General features: G+C 49.3%; 1 protein-coding gene across 1 annotated transcript in view; it reads left to right on the top strand.

The window, feature by feature from the left end:
* The first annotated feature begins 2,718 nt into the window (after positions 1 to 2,718).
* The window catches only part of LOC139752969 (G1/S-specific cyclin-D2-like), a 41,838-nt gene continuing 20,082 nt past the window's right edge, over positions 2,719 to 24,474 (top strand). The window contains exons 1-2 of the mRNA XM_071669121.1: positions 2,719 to 2,920; positions 21,255 to 21,433. Of these exons, the coding sequence (XP_071525222.1) occupies positions 2,869 to 2,920; positions 21,255 to 21,433 (231 nt within the window). The 5' untranslated portion in view covers positions 2,719 to 2,868. The remainder of the gene's footprint in view (positions 2,921 to 21,254; positions 21,434 to 24,474) is intronic.

The raw sequence follows: 24,474 nt of genomic DNA, 5'->3' as shown, positions 1-24,474 counted from the left end.
CAGGACCTGTGATCATCCACGCCTGTGATCACCAGGACCTGTGATCATCCAGACTTGTGATCACCAGGACCTGTGACCATCAAGACCTGTGATCATCAGGACCTGTGATCATCCAGACCTGTGACCCCCAGGACCTGTGATCATCCAGACCTGTGATCACCAGGACCAGTGACCATCCAGACCTGTGATCACCAGGACCTGTGATCATCCACACCTGTGATCACCAGGACCAGCGACCATCCAGACCTGTGATCACCAGGACCTGTGATCATCCAGACCTGTGATCACCAGGACCTGTGATCATCCAGACCTGTGATCACCAGGACCAGTGACCATCCAGACCTTTGACCACCAGGACCTGTGATCATCCACACCTGTGATCACCAGGACCTGTGATCATCCACACCTGTGATCATCAGGACCTGTGATCAGTCACACCTGTGATCACCAGGACCTGTGATCAGTCACACCTGTGATCACCAGGACCTGTGATCAGTCACACCTGTGATCACCAGGACCTGTGATCATCCACACCTGTGATCACCAGGACCTGTGATCATCCAGACCTGTGATCACCAGGACCTGTGATCATCCACACCTGTGATCACCAGGACCTGTGATCATCCAGACCTGTGATCACCAGGACCTGTGATCATCCAGACCTGTGATCACCAGGACCAGTGACCATCCACACCTGTGATCACCAGGACCTGTGATCCCCAGGACCTGTGATCATCCACACTTGTGATCACCAGGACCTGTGATCATCCACACCTGTGATCACCAGGACCAGCGACCATCCACACCTGTGATCACCAGGACCTGTGATCATCCACACCTGTGATCACCAGGACCTGTGATCATCCAGACCTGTGACCACCAGGAGCTGTGATCATCCAGACCTGTGATCACCAGGACCAGTGACCATCCAGACCTGTGATCACCAGGACCTGTGATCATCCACACCTGTGATCACCAGGACCAGCGACCATCCACACCTGTGATCACCAGGACCTGTGATCATCCAGACCTGTGATCACCAGGACCTGTGATCATCCAGACCTGTGATCACCAGGACCAGTGACCATCCAGACCTTTGACCACCAGGACCTGTGATCATCCACACCTGTGATCACCAGGACCTGTGATCATCCACACCTGTGATCATCAGGACCTGTGATCAGTCACACCTTTGATCACCAGGACCTGTGATCAGTCACACCTGTGATCACCAGGACCTGTGATCAGTCACACCTGTGATCACCAGGACCTGTGATCATCCACACCTGTGATCACCAGGACCTGTGATCATCCAGACCTGTGATCACCAGGACCTGTGATCATCCACACCTGTGATCACCAGGACCTGTGATCATCCAGACCTGTGATCACCAGGACCTGTGATCATCCAGACCTGTGATCACCAGGACCAGTGACCATCCACACCTGTGATCACCAGGACCTGTGATCCCCAGGACCTGTGATCATCCACACTTGTGATCACCAGGACCTGTGATCATCCACACCTGTGATCACCAGGACCAGCGACCATCCAGACCTGTGATCACCAGGACCTGTGATCATCCACACCTGTGATCACCAGGACCTGTGATCATCCAGACCTGTGACCACCAGGACCTGTGATCATCCAGACCTGTGATCACCAGGACCAGTGACCATCCAGACCTGTGATCACCAGGACCTGTGATCATCCACACCTGTGATCACCAGGACCAGCGACCATCCACACCTGTGATCACCAGGACCTGTGATCATCCAGACCTGTGATCACCAGGACCTGTGATCATCCAGACCTGTGATCACCAGGACCAGTGACCATCCAGACCTTTGACCACCAGGACCTGTGATCATCCACACCTGTGATCACCAGGACCTGTGATCATCCAGACCTGTGATCATCAGGACCTGTGATCAGTCACTCCTGTGATCACCAGGACCTGTGATCAGTCACACCTGTGATCACCAGGACCTGTGATCATCCACACCTGTGATCACCAGGACCTGTGATCATCCAGACCTGTGATCACCAGGACCTGTGATCATCCAGACCTGTGATCACCAGGACCAGTGACCATCCACACCTGTGATCACCAGGACCTGTGATCCCCAGGACCTGTGATCATCCAAACTTGTGATCACCAGGACCTGTGATCATCCACACCTGTGATCACCAGGACCAGCGACCATCCAGACCTGTGATCACCAGGACCTGTGATCATCCAGACCTGTGATCACCAGGACCTGTAATCATCCACACCTGTGATCACCAGGACCTGTGATCCCCAGGACCTGTGATCACCAGGACCTGTGATCATCCAGACCTGTGATCACCAGGACCAGTGACCATCCAGACCTGTGATCACCAGGACCTGTGATCCCCAGGACCTCTGATCATCTACACTTGTGATCACCAGGACCTGTGATCATCCACACCTGTGATCACCAGGACCTGTAATCATCCACACCTGTGATCACCAGGACCTGTGATCCCCAGGACCTGTGATCACCAGGACCTGTGATCACCAGGACCTGTGATCATCCACACCTGTGATCACCAGGACCAGTGACCATCCACACCTGTGATCACCAGGACCTGTGATCACTAGGACCTGTGATCACCAGGACCTGTGATCCCAGGACCTGTGATCACCAGGACCTGTGATCATCCACACCACAATGTTAGCACTAAAGTGGAATATTTCGATGCCGAACTAACCTGTTGTTCTCTTACAGAAGTGGGAGCTGTTGGTGTTGTCAAGGTTGAAGTGGGACTTGGCAGCCATTACACCGCACGCTTTCCTGGACCAAATTATCGCCAGACTTCAGCTAACCTTCCCTGAGTCACAGATGCGCATGATCAGGGAACACGCCACGTTTTTTATTACCGTCTGTGCCACTGGTGAGTACACCTCGACTTCTTATCTCCATTTTCTTTTCTTTTCCTGCGTTTTCATACCAGGACAAAGCATTACCACCGTTGTGGCAAGACCGTGTACGGTCGGGTTTCTGACTTCCAAGTTATGGAACATGTGCCATATTAGGTGACACGCTCCTCCAGGGATGGAAACCCACAACAAGTTACGTTCCAGCTACTTGTGATGTGCTTGTATAAGAAGAGGTGCTTGGTGAAGGGTGTCAGGGTAGAGGAGAGGTGCCTGGTGAAGGGTGTCAGGGTAGAGGAGAGGTGCCTGGTGAAGGGTGTCAGGGTAGAGGAGAGGTGCCTGGTGAAGGGTGTCAGGGTAGAGGAGAGGTGCCTGGTGAAGGGTGTCAGGGTAGAGGAGAGGTGCCTGGTGAAGGGTGTCAGGGTAGAGGAGAGGTGCCCTGGTGAAGGGTGTCATGGTAGAGAGAGGTGCCTGGTGAAGGGTGTCAGGGTAGAGGAGAGGGTGCCTGTGAAGGGTGTCAGGGTAGAGGAGAGGTGCCTGGTGAAGGGTGTCAGGGTAGAGGAGAGGTGCTTGGTGAAGGGTGTCAGGGTAGAGGAGAGGTGCCTGGTGAAGGGTGTCAGGGTAGAGGAGAGGTGCCCTGGTGAAGGTGCAGGGTAGGAGGAGAGGTTGCCTGTGAAGGTGTCAGGGTAGAGGAGAGGTGCCTGTGAGGGTGTCAGGGTAGAGGAGAGGGTGCCTGGGAAGGGTGTCAGGTAAGAGGAGAGGTGCCTGGTGAAGGGTGTCAGGGTAGAGGAGAGGTGCCTGGTGAAGGGTGTCAGGGTATAGGAGAGGTGCCTGGTGAAGGGTGTCCAGGGTAGAGGGGAGGTGCCTGGTGAAGGGGTGGTCTGGGTAGTAAGGAGAGGGCTTGGGTGAAGGGTGTCAGGGTAGAGGAGAGGTGCCTGGTGAAGGGTGTCAGGGTAGAGGAGAGGTGCTTGGTGAAGGGTGTCAGGGTAGAGGAGAGGTGCCTGGGTGAAGGGTGTCAGGGTAGAGGAAGGTGCCTGGTGAAGGGTGTCAGGGTAAGGAGAGGTGCTTGGTGAAGGGTGTCAGGGTAGAGGAGAGGTGCCTGGTGAAGGGTGTCAGGGTAGGAGGTGCATGGTAAGGTGTCAGGGTAGAGGAGAGGTCCTGGGGAAGGGTGTCAGGGTAGAGGAGAGGTGCCTGTGAAGGGTGTCAGGGTAGAGGAGAGGGTGCTGGTGAAGGTGTCAGGGTAGAGGAGAGGTGCCTTGGTGAAGGGTGTCAGGGTAGAAGGAGAGGTGCCTGGTGAAGGGTGTCAGGGTAGAGGAGAGGTGCTTGAGAAGGGTGTCAGGGTAGAGGAGAGGTGCCTGGTGAAGGGTGTCAGGGTAGAGGAGAGGTGCCTGGTGAAGGGTGTCAGGGTAGAGGAGAGGTGCTGGTGAAGGGTGTCAGGGTAGAGGAGAGGTGCTGGTGAAGGGTGGTCAGGGTAGAGGAGAGGTGCCTGGTGAAGGGTGTCAGGGTAGAGGAGAGGTGCCTGGTGAAGGGTGTCAGGGTAGAGGAGAGGTGCCTGGTGAAGGGTGTCAGGGTAGAGGAGAGGTGCCTGGTGAAGGGTGTCAGGGTAGAGGAGAGGTGCCTGGTGAAGGGTGTCAGGGTAGAGAGAGGTGCTTGGTGAAGGGTGTCAGGGTAGAGGAGAGGTGCCTGGTGAAGGGTGTCAGGGTAGAGAGAGGTGCCTGGTGAAGGGTGTCAGGGTAGAGGAGAGGTGCCTGGTGAAGGTGTCAGGGTTAGAGGAGAGGTGCTGGTTGAAGGGTGTCAGGGTAGAGGAGAGGTGCCTGGTGAAGGGTGTCAGGGTAGAGGAGAGGTGCTGGTGAAGGGTGTCAGGGTAGAGGAGAGGTGCCTGGTGAAGGGTGTCAGGGTAGAGGAGAGGTGCCTGGTGAAGGGTGTCAGGGTAGAGGAGAGGTGCCTGGTGAAGGGTGTCAGGGTAGAGGAGAGGTGCTGGTGAAGGGTGTCAGGGTAGAGGAGAGGTGCCTGGTGAAGGGTGTCAGGGTAGAGGAGAGGTGCCTGGTGAAGGGTGTCAGGGTAGAGGAGAGGTGCCTGGTGAAGGGTGTCAGGGTAGAGGAGAGGTGCCTGGTGAAGGGTGTCAGGGTAGAGGAGAGGTGCCTGGTGAAGGGAGTCAGGTAGAGGAGAGGTGCCTTGGTGAAGGGTGTCAGGGTAGAGGAGAGGTGCATGGTGAAGGGTGTCAGGGTAGAGGAGAGGTGCCTGGTGAAGGGTGTCAGGGTAGAGGAGAGGTGCCTTGGTGAAGGGTGTCAGGGTAGAGGAGAGGTGCCTGGTGAAGGGTGTCAGGGTAGAGAGAGGTGCCTGGTGAAGGGTTCAGGGTAGAGGAGAGGTGCTTGGTGAAGGGTGTCAGGGTAGAGGAGAGGTGCCTGGTGAAGGGTGTCAGGGTAGAGGAGAGTTGCCTGGTGAAGGGTGTCAGGGTAGAGGAGAGGTGCCCTGGTGAAGGGTGTCAGGGTAGAGGAGAGGTGCCTGGTGAAGGGTGGTCAGAGTAGAGGAGAGGTGCCTGGTGAGGGTGTCAGGGTAGAAGAGAGGTGCTTGGTGAAGGGTGTCAGGGTAGAGAGAGGTGCTGTGAAGGGTGTCAGGGTAGAGAGAGAGGTGCTGGTGAAGGGTGTCAGGGTAGAAGAGGTGCTGGTGAGGGTGTCAGGGTAGAGGAGGTGCCTGGTGAAGGGTGTCAGGGTTAGAGGAGAGGTGCCTTGGTGAAGGGTGTCAGGGTAGAGGAGAGGTGCCTGGTGAAGGTGTCAGGGTAGAGGAAGAGGTGCTGGTGAAGGGTGTCAGGGTAGAGGAGAGGTGCCTGGTGAAGGGTGTCAGGGTAGAGGAGAGGTGCCTGGTGAAGGGTGTCAGGGTAGAGAGAGGTGCCTGGTGGAAGGGTGTCAGGGTCGAGGAGAGGTGCCTGGTGAAGGGTGTCAGGGTAGAGAGAGGTGCCTGGTGAAGGGTGTCAGGGTAGAGGAGAGTGTCCCTGTGAAGGGTGTCAGGGGTAGAGGAGAGGTGCCTGGTGAAGGGTGTCAGGGTAGAGGAGAGGTGCTGGTGAAGGGTGTCAGGGTAGAGGAGAGGTGCCTGGTGAAGGGTGTCAGGGTAGAGGAGAGGTGCTTGGTGAAGGGTGTCAGGGTAGAGGAGAGGTGCCTGGTGAAGGGTGTCAGGGTAGAGGAGAGGTGCCTGGTGAAGGGTGTCAGGGTAGAGGAGAGGTGCCTGGTGAAGGGTGTCAGGGTAGAGGAGAGGTGCCTGGTGAAGGGTGTCAGGGTAGAGGAGAGGTGCCTGGTGAAGGGTGTCAGGGTAGAGGAGAGGTGCCTGGTGAAGGGTGTCAGGTAGAGGAGAGGTGCCTGGTGAAGGGTGTCAGGGGGGAAGAGGAAGGCTGCCTGGTGAAGGGTGTCAGGGTAGAGGAGAGGTGCCTGGTGAAGGGTGTCAGGGTAGAGGAGAGGTGCCTGGTGAAGGGTGTCAGGGTAGAGGAGAGGTGCCTGGTGAAGGGTGTCAGGGTAGAGGAGAGGTGCCTGGTGAAGGGTGTCAGGGTAGAGGAGAGATGCCTGGTGAAGGGTGTCAGGGTAGAGGAGAGGTGCCTGGTGAAGGGTGTCAGGGTAGAGGAGAGGTGCCTGGTGAAGGGTGTCAGGGTAGAGGAGAGGTGCCTGGTGAAGGGTGTCAGGGTAGAGGAGAGGTGCCTGGTGAAGGGTGTCAGGGTAGAGGAGAGGTGCTTGGTGAAGGGTGTCAGGGTAGAAGAGAGATGCCTGGTGAAGGGTGTCAGGGTAGAGGAGAGGTGCCTGGTGAAGGGTGTCAGGGTAGAGGAGAGGTGCCTGGTGAAGGGTGTCAGGGTAGAGGAGAGGTGCCTGGTGAAGGGTGTCAGGGTAGAGGAGAGGTGCCTGGTGAAGGGTGTCAGGGTAGAGGAGAGGTGCCTGGTGAAGGGTGTCAGGGTAGAGGAGAGATGCCTGGTGAAGGGTGTCAGGGTAGAGGAGAGGTGCCTGGTGAAGGGTGTCAGGGTAGAGGAGAGGTGCCTGGTGAAGGGTGTCAGGGTAGAGGAGAGGTGCCTGGTGAAGGGTGTCAGGGTAGAGGAGAGGTGCCTGGTGAAGGGTGTCAGGGTAGAGGAGAGATGCCTGGTGAAGGGTGTCAGGGTAGAGGAGAGGTGCCTGGTGAAGGGTGTCAGGGTAGAGGAGAGGTGCCTGGTGAAGGGTGTCAGGGTAGAGGAGAGGTGCCTGGTGAAGGGTGTCAGGGTAGAAGAGAGGTGCTTGGTGAAGGTGCCCCTTTCATAGTGTGATGGTCTCAATCATAAGGACATTCATGACCTGGTGAGACACCACCTCCCTGGCCCACCCCTCTTTCATCGCCCACCTGCACACCCTTTTTACATTGCCTTCTTGGCTCACCTTCCACCTCTTGGCTCAACCCTCTTGAGATTGCCCACTTGGTCAGTCCACCTTCTGGCCCACCCTCCTTACCTCTCCCACTTTGCCCACTCTCCTTACCTCTCCCACTTTGCCCACCCTCCTTACATTGCCATCCCGACCCACCTTCAATACACCGCCCACCCTGCTACCTCCCTCCCACCTGGCAAGGGGCAGACAGACCATTCCTACCACAGGGGCCTGGCGAGGCACTCCTACCACAGTGGGCTGGCGAGGCACTCCTACCACAGTGGGCTGGCGAGGCACTCCTACCACAGTGGGCTGGCGAGGCACTCCTACCACAGTGGGCTGGCGAGGCACTCCTGCCACAGTGGGCTGGCGAGGCACTCCTACCACAGTGGGCTGGCGAGGCACTCCTACCACAGTGGGCTGGCGAGGCACTCCTGCCACAGTGGGCTGGCGAGGCACTCCTACCACAGTGGGCTGGCGAGGCACTCCTACCACAGTGGGCTGGCGAGGCACTCCTACCACAGTGGGCTGGCGAGGCACTCCTGCCACAGTGGGCTGGCGAGGCACTCCTGCCACAGTGGGCTGGCGAGGCACTCCTACCACAGTGGGCTGGCGAGGCACTCCTACCACAGTGGGCTGGCGAGGCACTCCTGCCACAGTGGGCTGGCGAGGCACTCCTGCCACAGTGGGCTGGCGAGGCACTCCTACCACAGTGGGCTGGCGAGGCACTCCTACCACAGTGAGCTGGCGAGGCACTCCTGCCACAGTGGGCTGGCGAGGCACTCCTGCCACAGTGGGCTGGCGAGGCACTCCTGTCACAGTGGGCTGGCGAGGCACTCCTGCCACAGTGGGCTGGCGAGGCACTCCTGCCACAGTGGGCTGGCGAGGCACTCCTACCACAGTGAGCTGGCGAGGCACTCCTGCCACAGTGGGCTGGCGAGGCACTCCTGCCACAGTGGGCTGGCGAGGCACTCCTGCCACAGTGGTCTGGCGAGGCACTCCTGCCACAGGGGCCTGGCGAGGCACTCCTGCCACAGTGGGCTGGCGAGGCACTCCTGCCACAGTGGGCTGGCGAGGCACTCCTACCACAGGGGCTGGCGAGGCACTCCTGCCACAGGGGCCTGGCGAGGCACTCCTACCACAGTGGGCTGGCGAGGCACTCCTGCCACAGTGGTCTGGCGAGGCACTCCTGCCACAGGGGCCTGGCGAGGCACTCCTGCCACAGTGGGCTGGCGAGGCACTCCTGCCACAGTGGTCTGGCGAGGCACTCCTGCCACAGGGGCCTGGCGAGGCACTCCTGCCACAGTGGGCTGGCGAGGCACTCCTGCCACAGTGGGCTGGCGAGGCACTCCTACCACAGGGGCTGGCGAGGCACTCCTGCCACAGGGGACCTCCCAGGGATCACGTCTGTCACAGGCCAGGCTGGCGAGGTGGGGGTGGGGTTACCTTGGCTGGGTCATTCCCCCAGGTGGTGCCGCCTGACCTGGGGGAGGTGTTCTGTGTCGTGTGTGTCTGTGTCTTCCATCCTGACTCTCAACCTGCAGCCAGGGTGTGGCAGGGTGCAGCCAGGGTGTGGCAGGGTGCAGTCAGGGTGTGGCAGGGTGCAGCCAGGGTGTGGCAGGGTTCAGCCAGGGTGTGGCAGGGTCCAGCCAGGGTGTGGCAGGGTCCAGCCAGGGTGTGGCAGGGTCCAGCCAGGGTGTGGCAGGGTGTGGCAGGGTCCAGCCAGGGTGTGGCACGGTGCAGCCAGGGTGTGGCAGGGTGCAGCCAGGTTGTGGCAGGGTCCAGCCAGGGTGTGGCAGGGTCCAGACAGGGTGTGGCAGGGTCCAGCCAGGGTGTGGCAGGGTGCAGCCAGGGTGTGGCAGGGTCCAGCCAGGGTGTGGCAGGGTGCAGCCAGGGTGTGGCAGGGTCCAGCCAGGGTGTGGCAGGGTCCAGCCAGGGTGTGGTAGGGTCCAGCCAGGGTGTGGCAGGGTGCAGCCAGGGTGTGGCAGGGTCCAGCCAGGGTGTGGCAGGGTGCAGCCAGGGTGTGGCAGGGTCCAGCCAGGGTGTGGCAGGGTCCAGACAGGGTGTGGCAGGGTGCAGCCAGGGTGTGGCAGGGTCCAGCCAGGGTGTGGCAGGGTGCAGCCAGGGTGTGGCAGGGTCCAGCCAGGGTGTGGCAGGGTCCAGACAGGGTGTGGCAGGGTCCAGCCAGGGTGTGGCAGGGTCCAGCCAGGGTGTGGCAGGGTCCAGCCAGGGTGTGGCAGGGTCCAGCCAGGGTGTGGCAGGGTCCAGCCATGTGTGGCGAGGTGACCATGGGAATAAATAAGGGCAGACAGTATGAATTATGTACATGTGTATATATGTATATGTCTGTGTGTATATATATATATATATATATATATATATATGTGTGTGTGTGTGTACATTGAGATGTATAGGTATGTATATTTGCGTGTGTGGACGTGTATGTATATACATGTGTATGTGGTTGGGTTGGGCCATTCTTTCGTCTGTTTCCTTGCGCTACCTCGCTAACGCGGGAAACAGCGACAAAGCAAATCCTCCCCTCTCATTTTATTTAAATTTTCCAAAAGAAGGAACAGAGAAGGGGGCCATATGAGGATATTCCCTCAAAGGCCCAGTCCTCTGTTCTTAACGCTACCTCGCTAATGCGGGAAATGGCGAATAGTATGAAAAAAAAAAAAAAAAAAAAAAATATATATATATATATATATATATATATATATATATATATATATATATATATATATATATATATATGTATATATATACGAATAAAGTGCATATGCACGCGCACCTTCATAGAACATACAAACCTCTAACAGCCAGGATCGAACCCGGGACCCCTGTGCCACAGGCGGGAATGCGGGAAGGTTTCCGCTAGGCTGTGAGCCTGGACATAGCCTAGCGGTAGCATTCCCGCCTGTGGCACAGGGGTCCCGGGCTCGATCCTGGCTGTTGGAGGTTTTGTATGATATTGTATATATATAATATGTATATACGCATGTATATACATACACATCCACACACGCAAACATACATACCTATACATTTCGACATACACACACACACACATATATATATATATATATATATATATATATATATATATATATATATATATATATATATAATCCCTGGGGATAGGGGAGAAAGAATACTTCCCACGTATTCCCTGCGTGTCGTAGAAGGCGACTAAAAGGGGAGGGAGTGGGTGGCTGGAAATCCTCCCCTCTCGTTTGTTTTTTTAATTTTCCAAAAGAAGGAACAGAGAAGGGGGCCAGGTGAGGATTTTTCCTCTAAGGCCCAGTCCTCTGTTCTTAACGCTACCTTGCTAATGCGGGAAATGGCGAATAGTTTGAAAGAAAGAATATATATATATATATATATATATATATATATATATATATATATATATATATATATATATATATATATATATATATATTATACTTTGTCGCTGTCTCCCGCGTTTGCGAGGTAGCGCAAGGAAACAGACGAAAGAAATGGCCCAACCCCCCCCCCCATACACATGTATATACATACGTCCACACACGCAAATATACATACCTACACAACTTTCCATGGTTTACCCCAGACGCTTCACATGCCTTGATTCAATCCACTGACAGCACGTCAACCCCGGTATACCACATCGCTCCAATTCACTCTATTCCTTGCCCTCCTTTCACCCTCCTGCATGTTCAGGCCCCGATCACACAAAATCTTTTTCACTCCATCTTTCCACCTCCAATTTGGTCTCCCTCTTCTCCTCGTTCCCTCCACCTCCGACACATATATCCTCTTGGTCAATCTTTCCTCACTCATTCTCTCCATGTGCCCAAACCACTTCAAAACACCCTCTTCTGCTCTCTCAACCACGCTCTTTTTATTTCCACACATCTCTCTTACCCTTACGTTACTCACTCGATCAAACCACCTCACACCACACATTGTCCTCAAACATCTCATTTCCAGCACATCCATCCTCCTGCGCACAACTCTATCCATAACCCACGCCTCGCAACCATACAACATTGTTGGAACCACTATTCCTTCAAACATACCCATTTTTGCTTTCCGAGATAATGTTCTCGACTTCCACACATTCTTCAAGGCCCCCAGAATTTTCGCCCCCTCCCCCACCCTATGATCCACTTCCGCTTCCATGGTTCCATCCGCTGCCAGATCCACTCCCAGATATCTAAAACACTTCACTTCCTCCAATTTTTCTCCATTCAAACTCACCTCCCAATTGACTTGACCCTCAACCCTACTGTACCTAATAACCTTGCTCTTATTCACATTTACTCTTAACTTTCTTCTTCCACACACTTTACCAAACTCAGTCACCAGCTTCTGCAGTGTCTCACATGAATCAGCCACCAGCGCTGTATCATCAGCGAACAACAACTGACTCACTTCCCAAGCTCTCTCATCCCCAACAGACTTCATACTTGCCCCTCTTTCCAAAACTCTTGCATTTACCTCCCTAACAACCCCATCCATAAACAAATTAAACAACCATGGAGACATCACACACCCCTGCCGCAGACCTACATTCACTGAGAACCAATCACTTTCCTCTCTTCCTACACGTACACATGCCTTACATCCTCGATAAAAACTTTTCACTGCTTCTAACAACTTTCCTCCCACACCATATATTCTTAATACCTTCCACAGAGCATCTCTATCAACTCTATCATATACCTTCTCCAGATCCATAAATGCTACATACAAATCCATTTGCTTTTCTAAGTATTTCTCACATACATTCTTCAAAGCAAACACCTGATCCACACATCCTCTACCACTTCTGAAACCACACTGCTCTTCCCCAATCTGATGCTCTGTACATGCCTTCACCCTCTCAATCAATACCCTCCCATATAATTTACCAGGAATACTCAACAAACTTATACCTCTGTAATTTGAGCACTCACTCTTATCCCCTTTGCCTTTGTACAATGGCACTATGCACGCATTCCGCCAATCCTCAGGCACCTCACCATGAGTCATACATACATTAAATAACCTTACCAACCAGTCAACAATACAGTCACCCCCTTTTTTAATAAATTCCACTGCAATACCATCCAAACCTGCTGCCTTGCCGGCTTTCATCTTCCGCAAAGCTTTCACTACCTCTTCTCTGTTTACCAAATCATTTTCCCTAACCCTCTCACTTTGCACACCACCTCGACCAAAACACCCTATATCTGCCACTCTATCATCAAACACATTCAACAAACCTTCAAAATACTCACTCCATCTCCTTCTCACATCACCACTACTTGTTATCACCTCCCCATTTGCGCCCTTCACTGAAGTTCCCATTTGCTCCCTTGTCTTACGCACTTTATTTACCTCCTTCCAGAACATCTTTATATTCTCCCTAAAATGTAATGATACTCTCTCACCCCAACTCTCATTTGCCTTTTTTTTTCACCTCTTGCACCTTTCTCTTGACCTCCTGTCTCTTTCTTTTATACATCTCCCACTCAATTGCATTTTTTCCCTGCAAAAATCGTCCAAATGCCTCTCTCTTCTCTTTCACTAATACTCTTACTTCTTCATCCCACCACTCACTACCCTTTCTAATCTACCCACCTCCCACTCTTCTCATGCCACAAGCATCTTTTGCGCAATCCATCACTGATTCCCTAAATACATCCCATTCCTCCCCCACTCCCCTTACTTCCATTGTTCTCACCTTTTTCCATTCTGTACTCAGTCTCTCCTGGTACTTCCTCACACAGGTCTCCTTCCCAAGCTCACTTACTCTCACCACCCTCTTCACCCCAACATTCACTCTTCTTTTCTGAAAACCCATACAAATCTTCACCTTAGCCTCCACAAGATAATGATCAGACATCCCTCCAGTTGCACCTCTCAGCACATTAACATCCAAAAGTCTCTCTTTCGCACGCCTGTCAATTAACACCTAATCCAATAACGCTCTCTGGCCATCTCTCCTACTTACATAAGTATACTTATGTATATCTCGCTTTTTAAACCAGGTATTCCCAATCATCAGTCCTTTTTCAGCACATAAATCTACAAGCTCTTCACCATTTCCATTTACAACACTGAACACCCCATGTATACCAATTATTCCCTCATCTGCCACATTACTCACCTTTGCATTCAAATCACCCATCACTATAACCCGGTCTCGTGCATCAAAACCACTAACACACTCATTCAGCTGCTCCCAAAACACTTGCCTCTCATGATCTTTCTTCTCATGCCCGGATGCATATGCACCAATAATCACCCACCTCTCTCCATCAACTTTCAGTTTTACCCATATTAATCGAGAATTTACTTTCTTACATTCTATCACATACTCCCACAACTCCTGTTTCAGGAGTATTGCTACTCCTTCCCTTGCTCTTGTCCTCTCACTAACCCCTGACTTTACTCCCCAGACATTCCCAAACCACTCTTCCCCTTTACCCTTGAGCTTCGTTTCACTCAGAGCCAAAACATCCAGGTTCCTTTCCTCAAACATACTACCTATCTCTCCTTTTTTCACATCTTGGTTACATCCACACACATTTAGGCACCCCACTCTGAGCCTTCGAGGAGGATGAGCACTCCCCGCGTGACTCCTTCTTCTGTTTCCCATTTTAGAAAGTTAATACAAGGAGGGGAGGATTTCTGGCCCCCCGCTCCCGTCCCCTCTAGTCGCTTTCTACGACACGCGAGGAATACGTGGGAAGTATTCTTTCACCCCTATCCCCAGGGATAATATACATATATACATACATATACACATACACACACATACACATACATACGCACATATACACACATACACACATACATATATATACATATGAAAAATGTAAGAAACAATTTAGAAAACTGAAACTTCTAGCTTGAAATGAATGAAAAAAATGAATGTCACATAATGGTTCAACCTCTGGCTATGGAAATAGGAAATGTATAATTTATTTACACAAACGTCAATAGCAGTTCTCATCAATTTAACCACTGTATCAATAAGCTTCAATGTCTAAGCTATATATATATATATATATATATATATATATATATATATATATATATATATATATATATATATACAGACATATACATGTATACACATGCACATAATTCATACTGTCTGCCTTTATTCATTCCCATCGCCACCCCGCCACACATGAAAATAACCACCACCTCCCCCCACATGTGCGCGAGGTAGCGCTAGGAAAAGACAACAAAGGCCACTTTCGTTCACATTCAGTCTCTAACTATCATGTAATAATGCACCGAAACCACAGAACTTTTCATGGTTTACCCCAGACGCTTCACATGCCCTGATTCAATCCACTGACAGCACGTCGACCCCGGTATACCACATCGTCCCAATTCACTCTATTCCTTGCACGCCTTTCACCTTCCTGCATGTTCAGTCCCCGATCACTCAAAATCTTTTTAACTCCATCATTCCACCTCCCACTTCTCGTTCCCTCCGCCTCTGACACATATATCCTCTTGGTCAATCTTTCCTCACTCATGCTCTTACTCGATCAAACCACCTCACACCACATATTGTCCTCAGACATCTCATTTCCAGCACATCCACCCTCCTCCGCACAACTCTATCCATAGCCCACGCCTCGCAACCATATAACATTGTTGGAACCACTATTCCTTCAGACATTCCCATTTTTGCTTTCCAATATAATATTCTCGACTTCCACACATTCCTCAACGCTCCCAGAACTTTCGCCCCCTCCCCCACCCTATGATTCTCTTCCACCCTATGATTCACTTTACCACCCTAACAACCCCATCCGTAAACAGATTAAATAACCATGGAGACATCACACACCCCTGCCGCAAACCGACATTCACTGAAAGCCAATCACTTTCCTCTCTTCCTACACGGACACTTGCCTTACATCCTCGATAAAAACTTTTCACTGCTTCTGACAACTTGCTTCCCACACCATATATTCTTAATACTTTCCACAGAGCATCTCTATGAACTCTATCATAGGCATTCTCCAGATCCATAAATGCTACATATAAATCCATTTGCTTTTCTAAGTATTTCTCACATACATTCTTCAAAGCAAACACCTGATCCACACATCCTCCACCACTTATGAAACCACACTGCTCTTCCCCAATCTGATGTTCTGTCCATGCCTTCACCCTCTCAGTCAATACCCTCCCATATAATTTCCCAGGAATACTCAACAAACTTATACCTCTGTAATTTGAGAACTCACTTTTATCCCCTTTGCCTTTGTACAATGGCACTATGCAAGCATTCCGCCAATCTTCAAGCACCTTACCATGAGTCATACATACATTAAATAACCTTACCAACTAGTCAACAATACAGTCACCTTCTTTTTTAACAAATTCCACTGCAATACCATCCAAACCTGCTACCTTGCCGGCTTTCATCTTCCGCAAAGCTTTTACTACCTCTTCTCTGTTTACCAAATCGTTCTCCCTAACCGTCTCACTTTGCACACCACCTCGACCAAAACACCCTATATCTGCCACTCTATCATCAAACACATTCAACAAACCTTCAAAATACTCACTCCATCTCCCCCTCACATCACCACTACTTGTTATCACCTCCCCACTTGCCCCTTTCACTGAGGTTCCCATTTGTTCCCTTGTCTTACGCACTTTATTTACCTCCTTCCAAAATATCTTTTTATTCTCCCTAAAATTTGATGATACTCTCTCACCCCAACTCTCATTTGCCCTCTTTTTCACCTTTTGCACCCTTCTCTTGACCTCCTGCCACTTTCTTTTATACATTTCCCACTCATTTGCATTATTTCCCTCCAAAATCGTCCAAATGCCCCTCCCTTCTCTTTCACTAATTATCTTACTTCTTCATCCCACCACTCACTACCCTTTCTAATCTACCCACCTCCCACGCTTCTCATGCCACAAGCATCTTTTGCGCAAGCCATCACTGCTTCCCTAAATACATCTCATTCCAACCCCACTCCCCTTACGTCCTTTGTTCTCACCTTTTCCCATTCTGTACTCAGTCTCTCCTGGTACTTCCTCACACAAGTTTCCTTCCCAAGTTCACTTACACTCACCACTCTTTTCACCCCAACATTCTCTCTTCTTTTCTGAAAACCTCTACAAACCTTCACCTTAGCCTCCACAAGATAATGATCAGACATCCCTCCAGTTGCACCTCTCAGCACATTAACATCCAAAAGTCTCTCTTTCGCGCGCCTATCAATTAACACGTAATCCAATAACGCTCTCTGGCCATCTCCTACTTACATACTAATACTTATGCATATCTCTCTTTTTAAACCAGGTATTCCCAATCACCAGTCCTTTTCCAACACATAAATCTACAAGCTCTTCACCATTTCCATTTAAAACCCTGAACACCCCATGTACACCAGTTATTCCCTCAACTGCCACATTACTCACCTTTGCATTCAAATCACCCATCACTATAACCCGGTCTTGTGCATCAAAACTACTAACACACGCACTCAGCTGCTCCCAAAACACTTGCCTCATGATCTTTCTTCTCATGCCCAGGTGCATATGCACCAATAATCACCCATCTCTCTCTATCCACTTTCAGTTTTACCCATATCAATCTAGAGTTTACTATCTTACACTCAATCACATACTCCCACCACTCCTGTTTCAGGAGTAGTGCTACTCCTTCCCTTGCTCTTGTCCTCTCACTAATCCCTGACTTTACTCCCAAGACATTCACAAACCACTCTTCCCCTTTACCCTTGAGCTTCGTTTCACTCAGAGCCAAAACATCCAGGTTCCTTTCCTCAAACATACTACCTATCTCTCCTTTTTTCTCATCTTGGTTACATCCACACACATTTAGACACCCCGATCTGAGCCTTCGAGGAGGATGAGCACTCCCCGCGTGACTCCTTCTGTTTCCCCTTTTAGAAAGTTAAAATACAAGGATATATATATATATATATATATATATATATATATATATATATATATATATATATATATATATATATATATATATATATATATTCACCATTTCCCGCGTTAGCGAGGTAGCGTTAAGAACAGAGGATGAGACGTAGAGGCCTTGGCCTTGTTCTCTGTTCCTTGTTTTGGAAAATTGTAAAAAAAAAAAACGAGAGCGGAGGATTTCCAGCCGCCCGCTCCCTCTCCTTTTAGTCGCCTTCTACGATACGCAAGGAATACGTGGGAAGTATTCTTTCTCCCCTATCCCCAGGGATAATATATATATATTATCCCAGAAATCCTCCCCTCCTTGTATTTCTAACTTTCTAAAATGGGAAACAGAAGAAGGAGTCACGCGGGGAGTGCTCATCCTCCTCGAAGGCTCAGACTGGGGTGTCTAAATGTATGTGGATGTAACCAAGATGTGAAAAAAGGAGAGATAGGTAGTATGTTTGAGGAAAGGAACCTGGATGTTTTGGCTCTGAGTGAAACGAAGCTCAAGGGTAAAGGGGAAGAGTGGTTTGGGAATGTCTTGGGAGTAAAGTCAGGGGTTAGTGAGAGGACAAGAGCAAGGGAAGGAGTAGCAGTACTCCTGAAACAGGAGTTGTGGGAGTATGTGACAGAATGTAAAAAAGTAAATTCTCGATTAATATGGGTAAAACTGAAAGTTGATGGAGAGAGATGAGTGATTATTGGTGCATATGCACCTGGGCATGAGAAGAAAGATCATGAGAGGCAAGTGTTTTTGGAGCAGCTGAATGAGTGTGTTAGTGGTTTTGATGCACAAGACCGGGTTATAGTGATGGGTGATTTGAATGCAAAGGTGAGTAATGTGGCAGTTGAGGGAATAATTGGTATACATGGGGTGTTCAGTGTTGTAAATGGAAATGGTGAAGAGCTTGTAGATTTATGTGCTGAAAAAGGACTGGTGATTGGGAATACCTGGTTTAAGAAGCGAGATATACATAAGTATACGTATGTAAGTAGGAGAGATGGCCAGAGAGCGTTATTGGACTACGTGTTAATTGACAGGCGCGCGAAAGAGAGACTTTTGGATGTTAATGTGCTGAGAGGTGCAGCTGGAGGGATGTCTGATCATTATCTTTTGGAGGCTAAGGTGAAGATTTGTATGGGTTTTCAGAAAAGAAGAGTGAATGTTGGGGTGAAGAGGGTGGTGAGAGTAAGTGAGCTTGGGTTGGAGACTTGTGTGAGGAAGTACCGGGAGAGACTGAGTACAGAATGGAAAAAGGTGAGAACAATGGAAGTAAGGGGAGTGGGGAGGAATGGGATGTATTTAGGGAGTCAGTGATGGATTGCGCAAAAGATGCTTGTGGCATGAGAAGAGTGGGAGGTGGGTTGATTAGAAAGGGTAGTGAGTGGTGGGATGAAGAAGTAAGATGGGAGTGAAAGAGAGGAGAGAGGCATTTGGACGATTTTTGCAGGGAAAATGCAATTGAGTGGGAGATGTATAAAAGAAAGAGACAGGAGGTCAAGAGAAAGGTGCAAGAGGTGAAAAAGAGGGCAAATGAGAGTTGGGGTTAGAGAGTATCGTTAAATTTTAGGGAGAATAAAAAGATGTTCTGGAAGGAGGTAAATAAAGTGCGTAAGACAAGGGAGCAAATGGGAACTTCAGTGAAGGGCGCAAATGGGGAGGTGATAACAAGTAGTGGTGATGTGAGAAGGAGATGGAGTGAGTATTTTGAAGGCTTGTTGAATGTGTTTGATGATAGAGTGGCAGATATAGGGTGTTTTGGTCGAGGTGGTGTGCAAAGTGAGAGGGTTAGGGAAAATGATTTGGTTAACAGAGAAGAGGTAGTAAAAGCTTTGCTGAAGATGAAAGCCGGCAAGGCAGCAGGTTTGGATGGTATTGCAGTGGAATTTATTAAAAAAGGGGGTGACTGTATTGTTGACTGGTTGGTAAAGTTATTTAATGTATGTATGACTCATGGTGAGGTGCCTGAGGATTGGCGGAATGCGTGCATAGTGCCATTGTACAAAGGCAAAGGGGATAAGAGTGAGTGCTCAAATTACAGAGTTATAAGTTTGTTGAGTATTCCTGGTAAATTATATGGGAGGGTATTGATTGAGAGGGTGAAGGCATGTACAGAGCATCAGATTGGGGAAGAGCAGTGTGGTTACAGAAGTGGTAGAGGATGTGTGGATCAGGTGTTTGCTTTGAAGAATGTATGTGAGAAATACTTAGAAAAGCAAATGGATTTGTATGTAGCATTTATGGATCTGGAGAAGGCATATGATAGAGTTGATAGAGATGTTCTGTGGAAGGTATTAAGAATATATGGTGTGGGAGGCAAGTTGTTAGAAGCAGTGAAAAGTTTTTATCGAGGATGTAAGGTATGTGTACGTGTAGGAAGAGAGGAAAGTGATTGGTTCTCAGTGAATGTAGGTTTGCAGCAGTGGTGTGTGATGTTTCCATGGTTGTTTAATTTGTTTATGGATGAGGTTGTTAGGGACGTGAATGCAAGAGTTTTGGAAAGAGGGGCAAGTATGAAGTCTGTTGTGGATGAGAGAGCTTGGGAAGTGAGTCAGTTGTTCGCTGATGATACAGTGCTGGTGGCTGATTCATGTGAGAAACTGCAGAAGCTGGTGACTGAGTTTGGTAAAGTGTGTGAAAGAAGAAAGTTAAGAGTAAATGTGAATAAGAGCAAGGTTATTAGGTACAGTAGGGTTGAGGGTCAAGTCAATTGGGAGGTAAGTTTGAATGGAGAAAAACTGGAGGAAGTAAAGTGTTTTAGATATCTGGGAGTGGATCTGGCAGCGGATGGAACCATGGAAGCGGAAGTGAATCATAGGGTGGGGGAGGGGGCGAAAATCCTGGGAGCCTTGAAGAATGTGTGGAAGTCGAGAACATTATCTCGGAAAGCAAAAATGGGTATGTTTGAAGGAATAGTGGTTCCAACAATGTTGTATGGTTGCGAGGCGTGGGCTATGGATAGAGTTGTGCGCAGGAGGATGGATGTGCTGGAAATGAGATTTTTGAGGACAATGTGTGGTGTGAGGTGGTTTGATCGAGTAAGCAATGTAAGGGTAAGAGAGATGTGTGGAAATAAAAAGAGCGTGGTTGATAGAGCAGAAGAGGGTGTTTTGAAGTGGTTTGGGCACATGGAGAGAATGAGTGAGGAAAGATTGACCAAGAGGATATATGTGTCGGAGGTGGAGGGAACGAGGAGAAGTGGGAGACCAAATTGGAGGTGGAAAGATGGAGTGAAAAAGATTTTGTGTGATCGGGGCCTGAACATGCAGGAGGGTGAAAGGAGGGCAAGGAATAGAGTGAATTGGATCGATGTGGTATACCGGGGTTGACGTGCTGTCAGTGGATTGAATCAGGGCATGTGAAGCGTCTGGGGTAAACCATGGAAAGTTGTGTGGGGCCTGGATGTGGAAAGGGAGCTATGGTTTCGGGCATTATTGCACGACAGCTAGAGACTGAGTGTGAACGAATGGGTCCTTTGTTGTCTTTTCCTAGTGCTACCTCGCACACATGAGGGGGGAGGGGGATGGTATTCCATGTGTGGCGAGGTGGCGATGGGAATGAATAAAGGCAGACAGTGTGAATTGTGTGCATGGGTATATATGTATGTGTCCGTGTGTGTATATATATGTGTACATTGAGATGTATAGGTATGTATATTTGCGTGTGTGGACACATGAAATTCTTTTAATCTCAAAAATTTAAGAAGTTGCAATTGTACAGTTAGTAATTTAGTGAAGGATGGAGTGTTGAGCAGATCTTCATGAATTGGTAAAACTGGTCATGTTTTGTGCCTCGCCAGAGTATGGGGCGCTCCATGACTCATACTGTCACCCCAGACTAAGGACAGACGCCCATTATTAAATGTCCAATATGTAATTCTTCATATTATGTATTGTTGAAGATGATCCATGTTGTTTATGCCCCCACTCCGTCACTATGATCATGTGGCCCCTAAGCTTCTCCAATACCATGATGACGTAATGGTCCTCCAACACTAAGGTAATGTCCGTTGCTCGCCAGATGCACGCTTCACCTCCAACACTCCGTCCATGGTGGCAGCAGCAGCTGTGGCTTCTGCTATACAGATCTTACTGCGTCATGAGGAGGAGGAAGCGGCCGCCCTGGGAGGCCTGACCACAGCCCAGCTCTACATGCAGGACCTGTACGACAGACTACATGCCATCACCCTTATAGATACGGTCAGTACCAACCTGCCTCCTGCTGTACCTCCCTACTGTGGGTGTGGGGGATCCCTGGCCACCGGAGGAGTGACCACATACTGTCACCCTTACTGATATGGTGTCTGCTTACCTGCCACAATAACCATCCCCTTCCCCTTCATACTGTACCACTGTACCCCCTTCATACTGTACCACTGTACCTCTATACTGTACCACTGTACCCCCTTCATACTGTACCACTGTACCTCTATACTGTACCACTGTACCCCCTTCATCCTGTACCACTGTACCTCCATACTGTACCACTGTACCCCCTTCATCCTGTACCACTGTACCTCCATACTGTACCACTGTACCCCCTTCATACTGTACCAATGTACCTCCATACTGTACCACTGTACCCCCTTCATACTGTACCAATGTACCTCCCTTCATACTGTACCTCCCTTCATACTGCTCCACTGTACCTCTCTACATACTGTACCACTGTACCCCCCCTTCCATATTGCACCACTGTACCCCCTTCCATATTCTACCACTGTACCACCCTATACTGCACCAATCTACTTCCCTTCATACTGCACCATTGTACCCCCTTCATACTGTACCACTGTACCTCCCTCCACACTACCACTGTACCTTCCTTTATATTGGCCCATTGGGTCTTCATCCATATAGCCACACTGTAACTTCCTACTTACTGTACTACTGTAATTCCCTACAGACTCTCTCACTATAGTTCCTTCTATATTGTACTTCTGTAATTCCCTCCATACTGTATCACTATAGTTCCCTCTGTACTGTATCACCATAATTCTTATCTAAACTGTATCACCATGGTTTCCTCCATACTGTATCACTGTAGTTTCCTCCATGCTGTATCACTGTAGTTTCCTCCATACTTTACCACTATAGTTCCTCTATAGTGTATCACTGTAGTTCCCTCCATACTGTACCTCTATAGCTCCCTCTATACTGTACTTCTGTAATTCCTCCATACTGTATCACTGTAGTTCCCTCCATACTGTACCACTATAGTTTCTCTTTACTGTACTTCTGTAATTCCCTCCACACTGTATCACTATAGTTCCTTCTGTCCTGTATCACCATAATTCTTATCCATACTGTATCACTGTAGTTTCCTCCATACTGTACCACTGTAGTTCCTCCTTACTGTACCACTGTAGTTCCTTCCATACTGTACCACTGTAGTTCCTTCCATACTGTACCACTGTAGTTCCTCCTTACTGTACCACTGTAGTTCCTTCCATACTGTACCACTGTAGTTCCTTCCATACTGTACCACTGTAGTTCCTTCCATACTGTACCACTGTAGTTCCTTCCATACTGTACCACTGTAGTTCCTCCTTACTGTACCACTGTAGTTCCTTCCATACTGTACCACTGTAATTCCCTCTATACTGTACCACTGTAATTCCTCCTTACTGTACCACTGTAGTTCTCTCTATACTGTACCACTGTAGTTCCTCCTTACTGTACCACTGTAGTTCCTCCTTACTGTACCACTGTAGTTCTCTCTATACTGTACCACTGTAGTTCCTCCTTACTGTACCACTGTAGTTCCCTCTATACTGTACCACTGTAATTCCTTCTATACTGTACCACTGTAGTTCCTCCTTACTGTACCACTGTAGTTCTCTCTATACTGTACCACTGTAGTTCCTTCTATACTGTACCACTGTAGTTCCTTCCATACTGTACCACTGTAGTTCCTCCTTACTGTACCACTGTAGTTCCCTCTATACTGTACCACTGTAATTCCTTCTATACTGTACCACTGTAGTTCCTTCTATACTGTACCACTGTAGTTCCTTCTATACTGTACCACTGTAGTTCCTCCTTACTGTACCACTGTAGTTCCCTCTATACTGTACCACTGTAATTCCTTCTATACTGTACCACTGTAGTTCCTTCCATACTGTACCACTGTAGTTCCCTCTATACTGTACCACTGTAATTCCTTCTATACTGTACCACTGTAGTTCCCTCTATACTGTACCACTGTAATTCCTTCTATACTGTACCACTGTAGTTCCTTCTATACTGTACCACTGTGGTTCCTCCTTACTGTACCACTGTAGTTCTCTCTATACTGTACCACTGTAGTTCCTCATTACTGTACCACTGTAGTTCCCTCTATACTGTACCACTGTAATTCCTTCTATACTGTACCACTGTAGTTCCTTCCATACTGTACCACTGTAGTTCCTCCTTACTGTACCACTGTAGTTCTCTCTATACTGTACCACTGAAGTTCCTCCTTACTGTACCACTGTAGTTCTCTCTATACTGTACAACTGTAGTTCCTCCTTACTGTACCACTGTAGTTCTCTCTATACTGTACCACTGTAGTTCCTCCTTACTGTACCACTGTAGTTCTTTCTATACTGTACCACTGTAATTCCTTCTATACTGTACCACTGTAGTTCCTTCCATACTGTACCACTATAGTTCTCTCTATACTGTACCACTGTAGTTCCTCCTTACTGTACCACTGTAGTTCTCTCTATACAGTACCACTGTAGTTCCTTCTATACTGTACCACTGTAGTTCCTTCTATACTGTTCCACTGTAGTTCCTCCTACCTGTACGACTGTAGTTCCTTCTATACTGTACCACTGTAGTTCCTTCTATACTGTACCACTGTAGTTCCTTCTATACTGTACCACTGTAGTTCCTCCTTACTGTACCACTGTAGTTCCCTCTATACTGTACCACTGTAGTTCCTCCTTACTGTACCACTGTAGTTCCTTCTATACTGTACCACTGTAGTTCCTCCTTACTGTACCTCTGTAGTTCCTTCTATACTGTACCACTGTAGTTCCTCCTTACTGTACCACTGTAGTTCTCTCTATACTGTACCACTGTAGTTCCTTCTATACCGTACCACTGTAGTTCCTTCTATACTGTTCCACTGTAGTTCCTCCTTACTGTACCACTGTAATTCCTTCTATACTGTACCACTGTAGTTCCTTCTATACTGTACCACTGTAGTTCCTCCTTACTGTACCACTGTAGTTCTCTCTATACTGTACCAC

Source organism: Panulirus ornatus, chromosome 13, assembly GCF_036320965.1.
Source record: "Panulirus ornatus isolate Po-2019 chromosome 13, ASM3632096v1, whole genome shotgun sequence".
In the NCBI taxonomy this organism is placed as follows: Eukaryota; Metazoa; Arthropoda; class Malacostraca; order Decapoda; family Palinuridae; genus Panulirus; species Panulirus ornatus.
The sequence above is the reverse complement of the archived record's forward strand: the minus strand, read 5'-3'. Positions and strand labels throughout refer to the sequence as shown.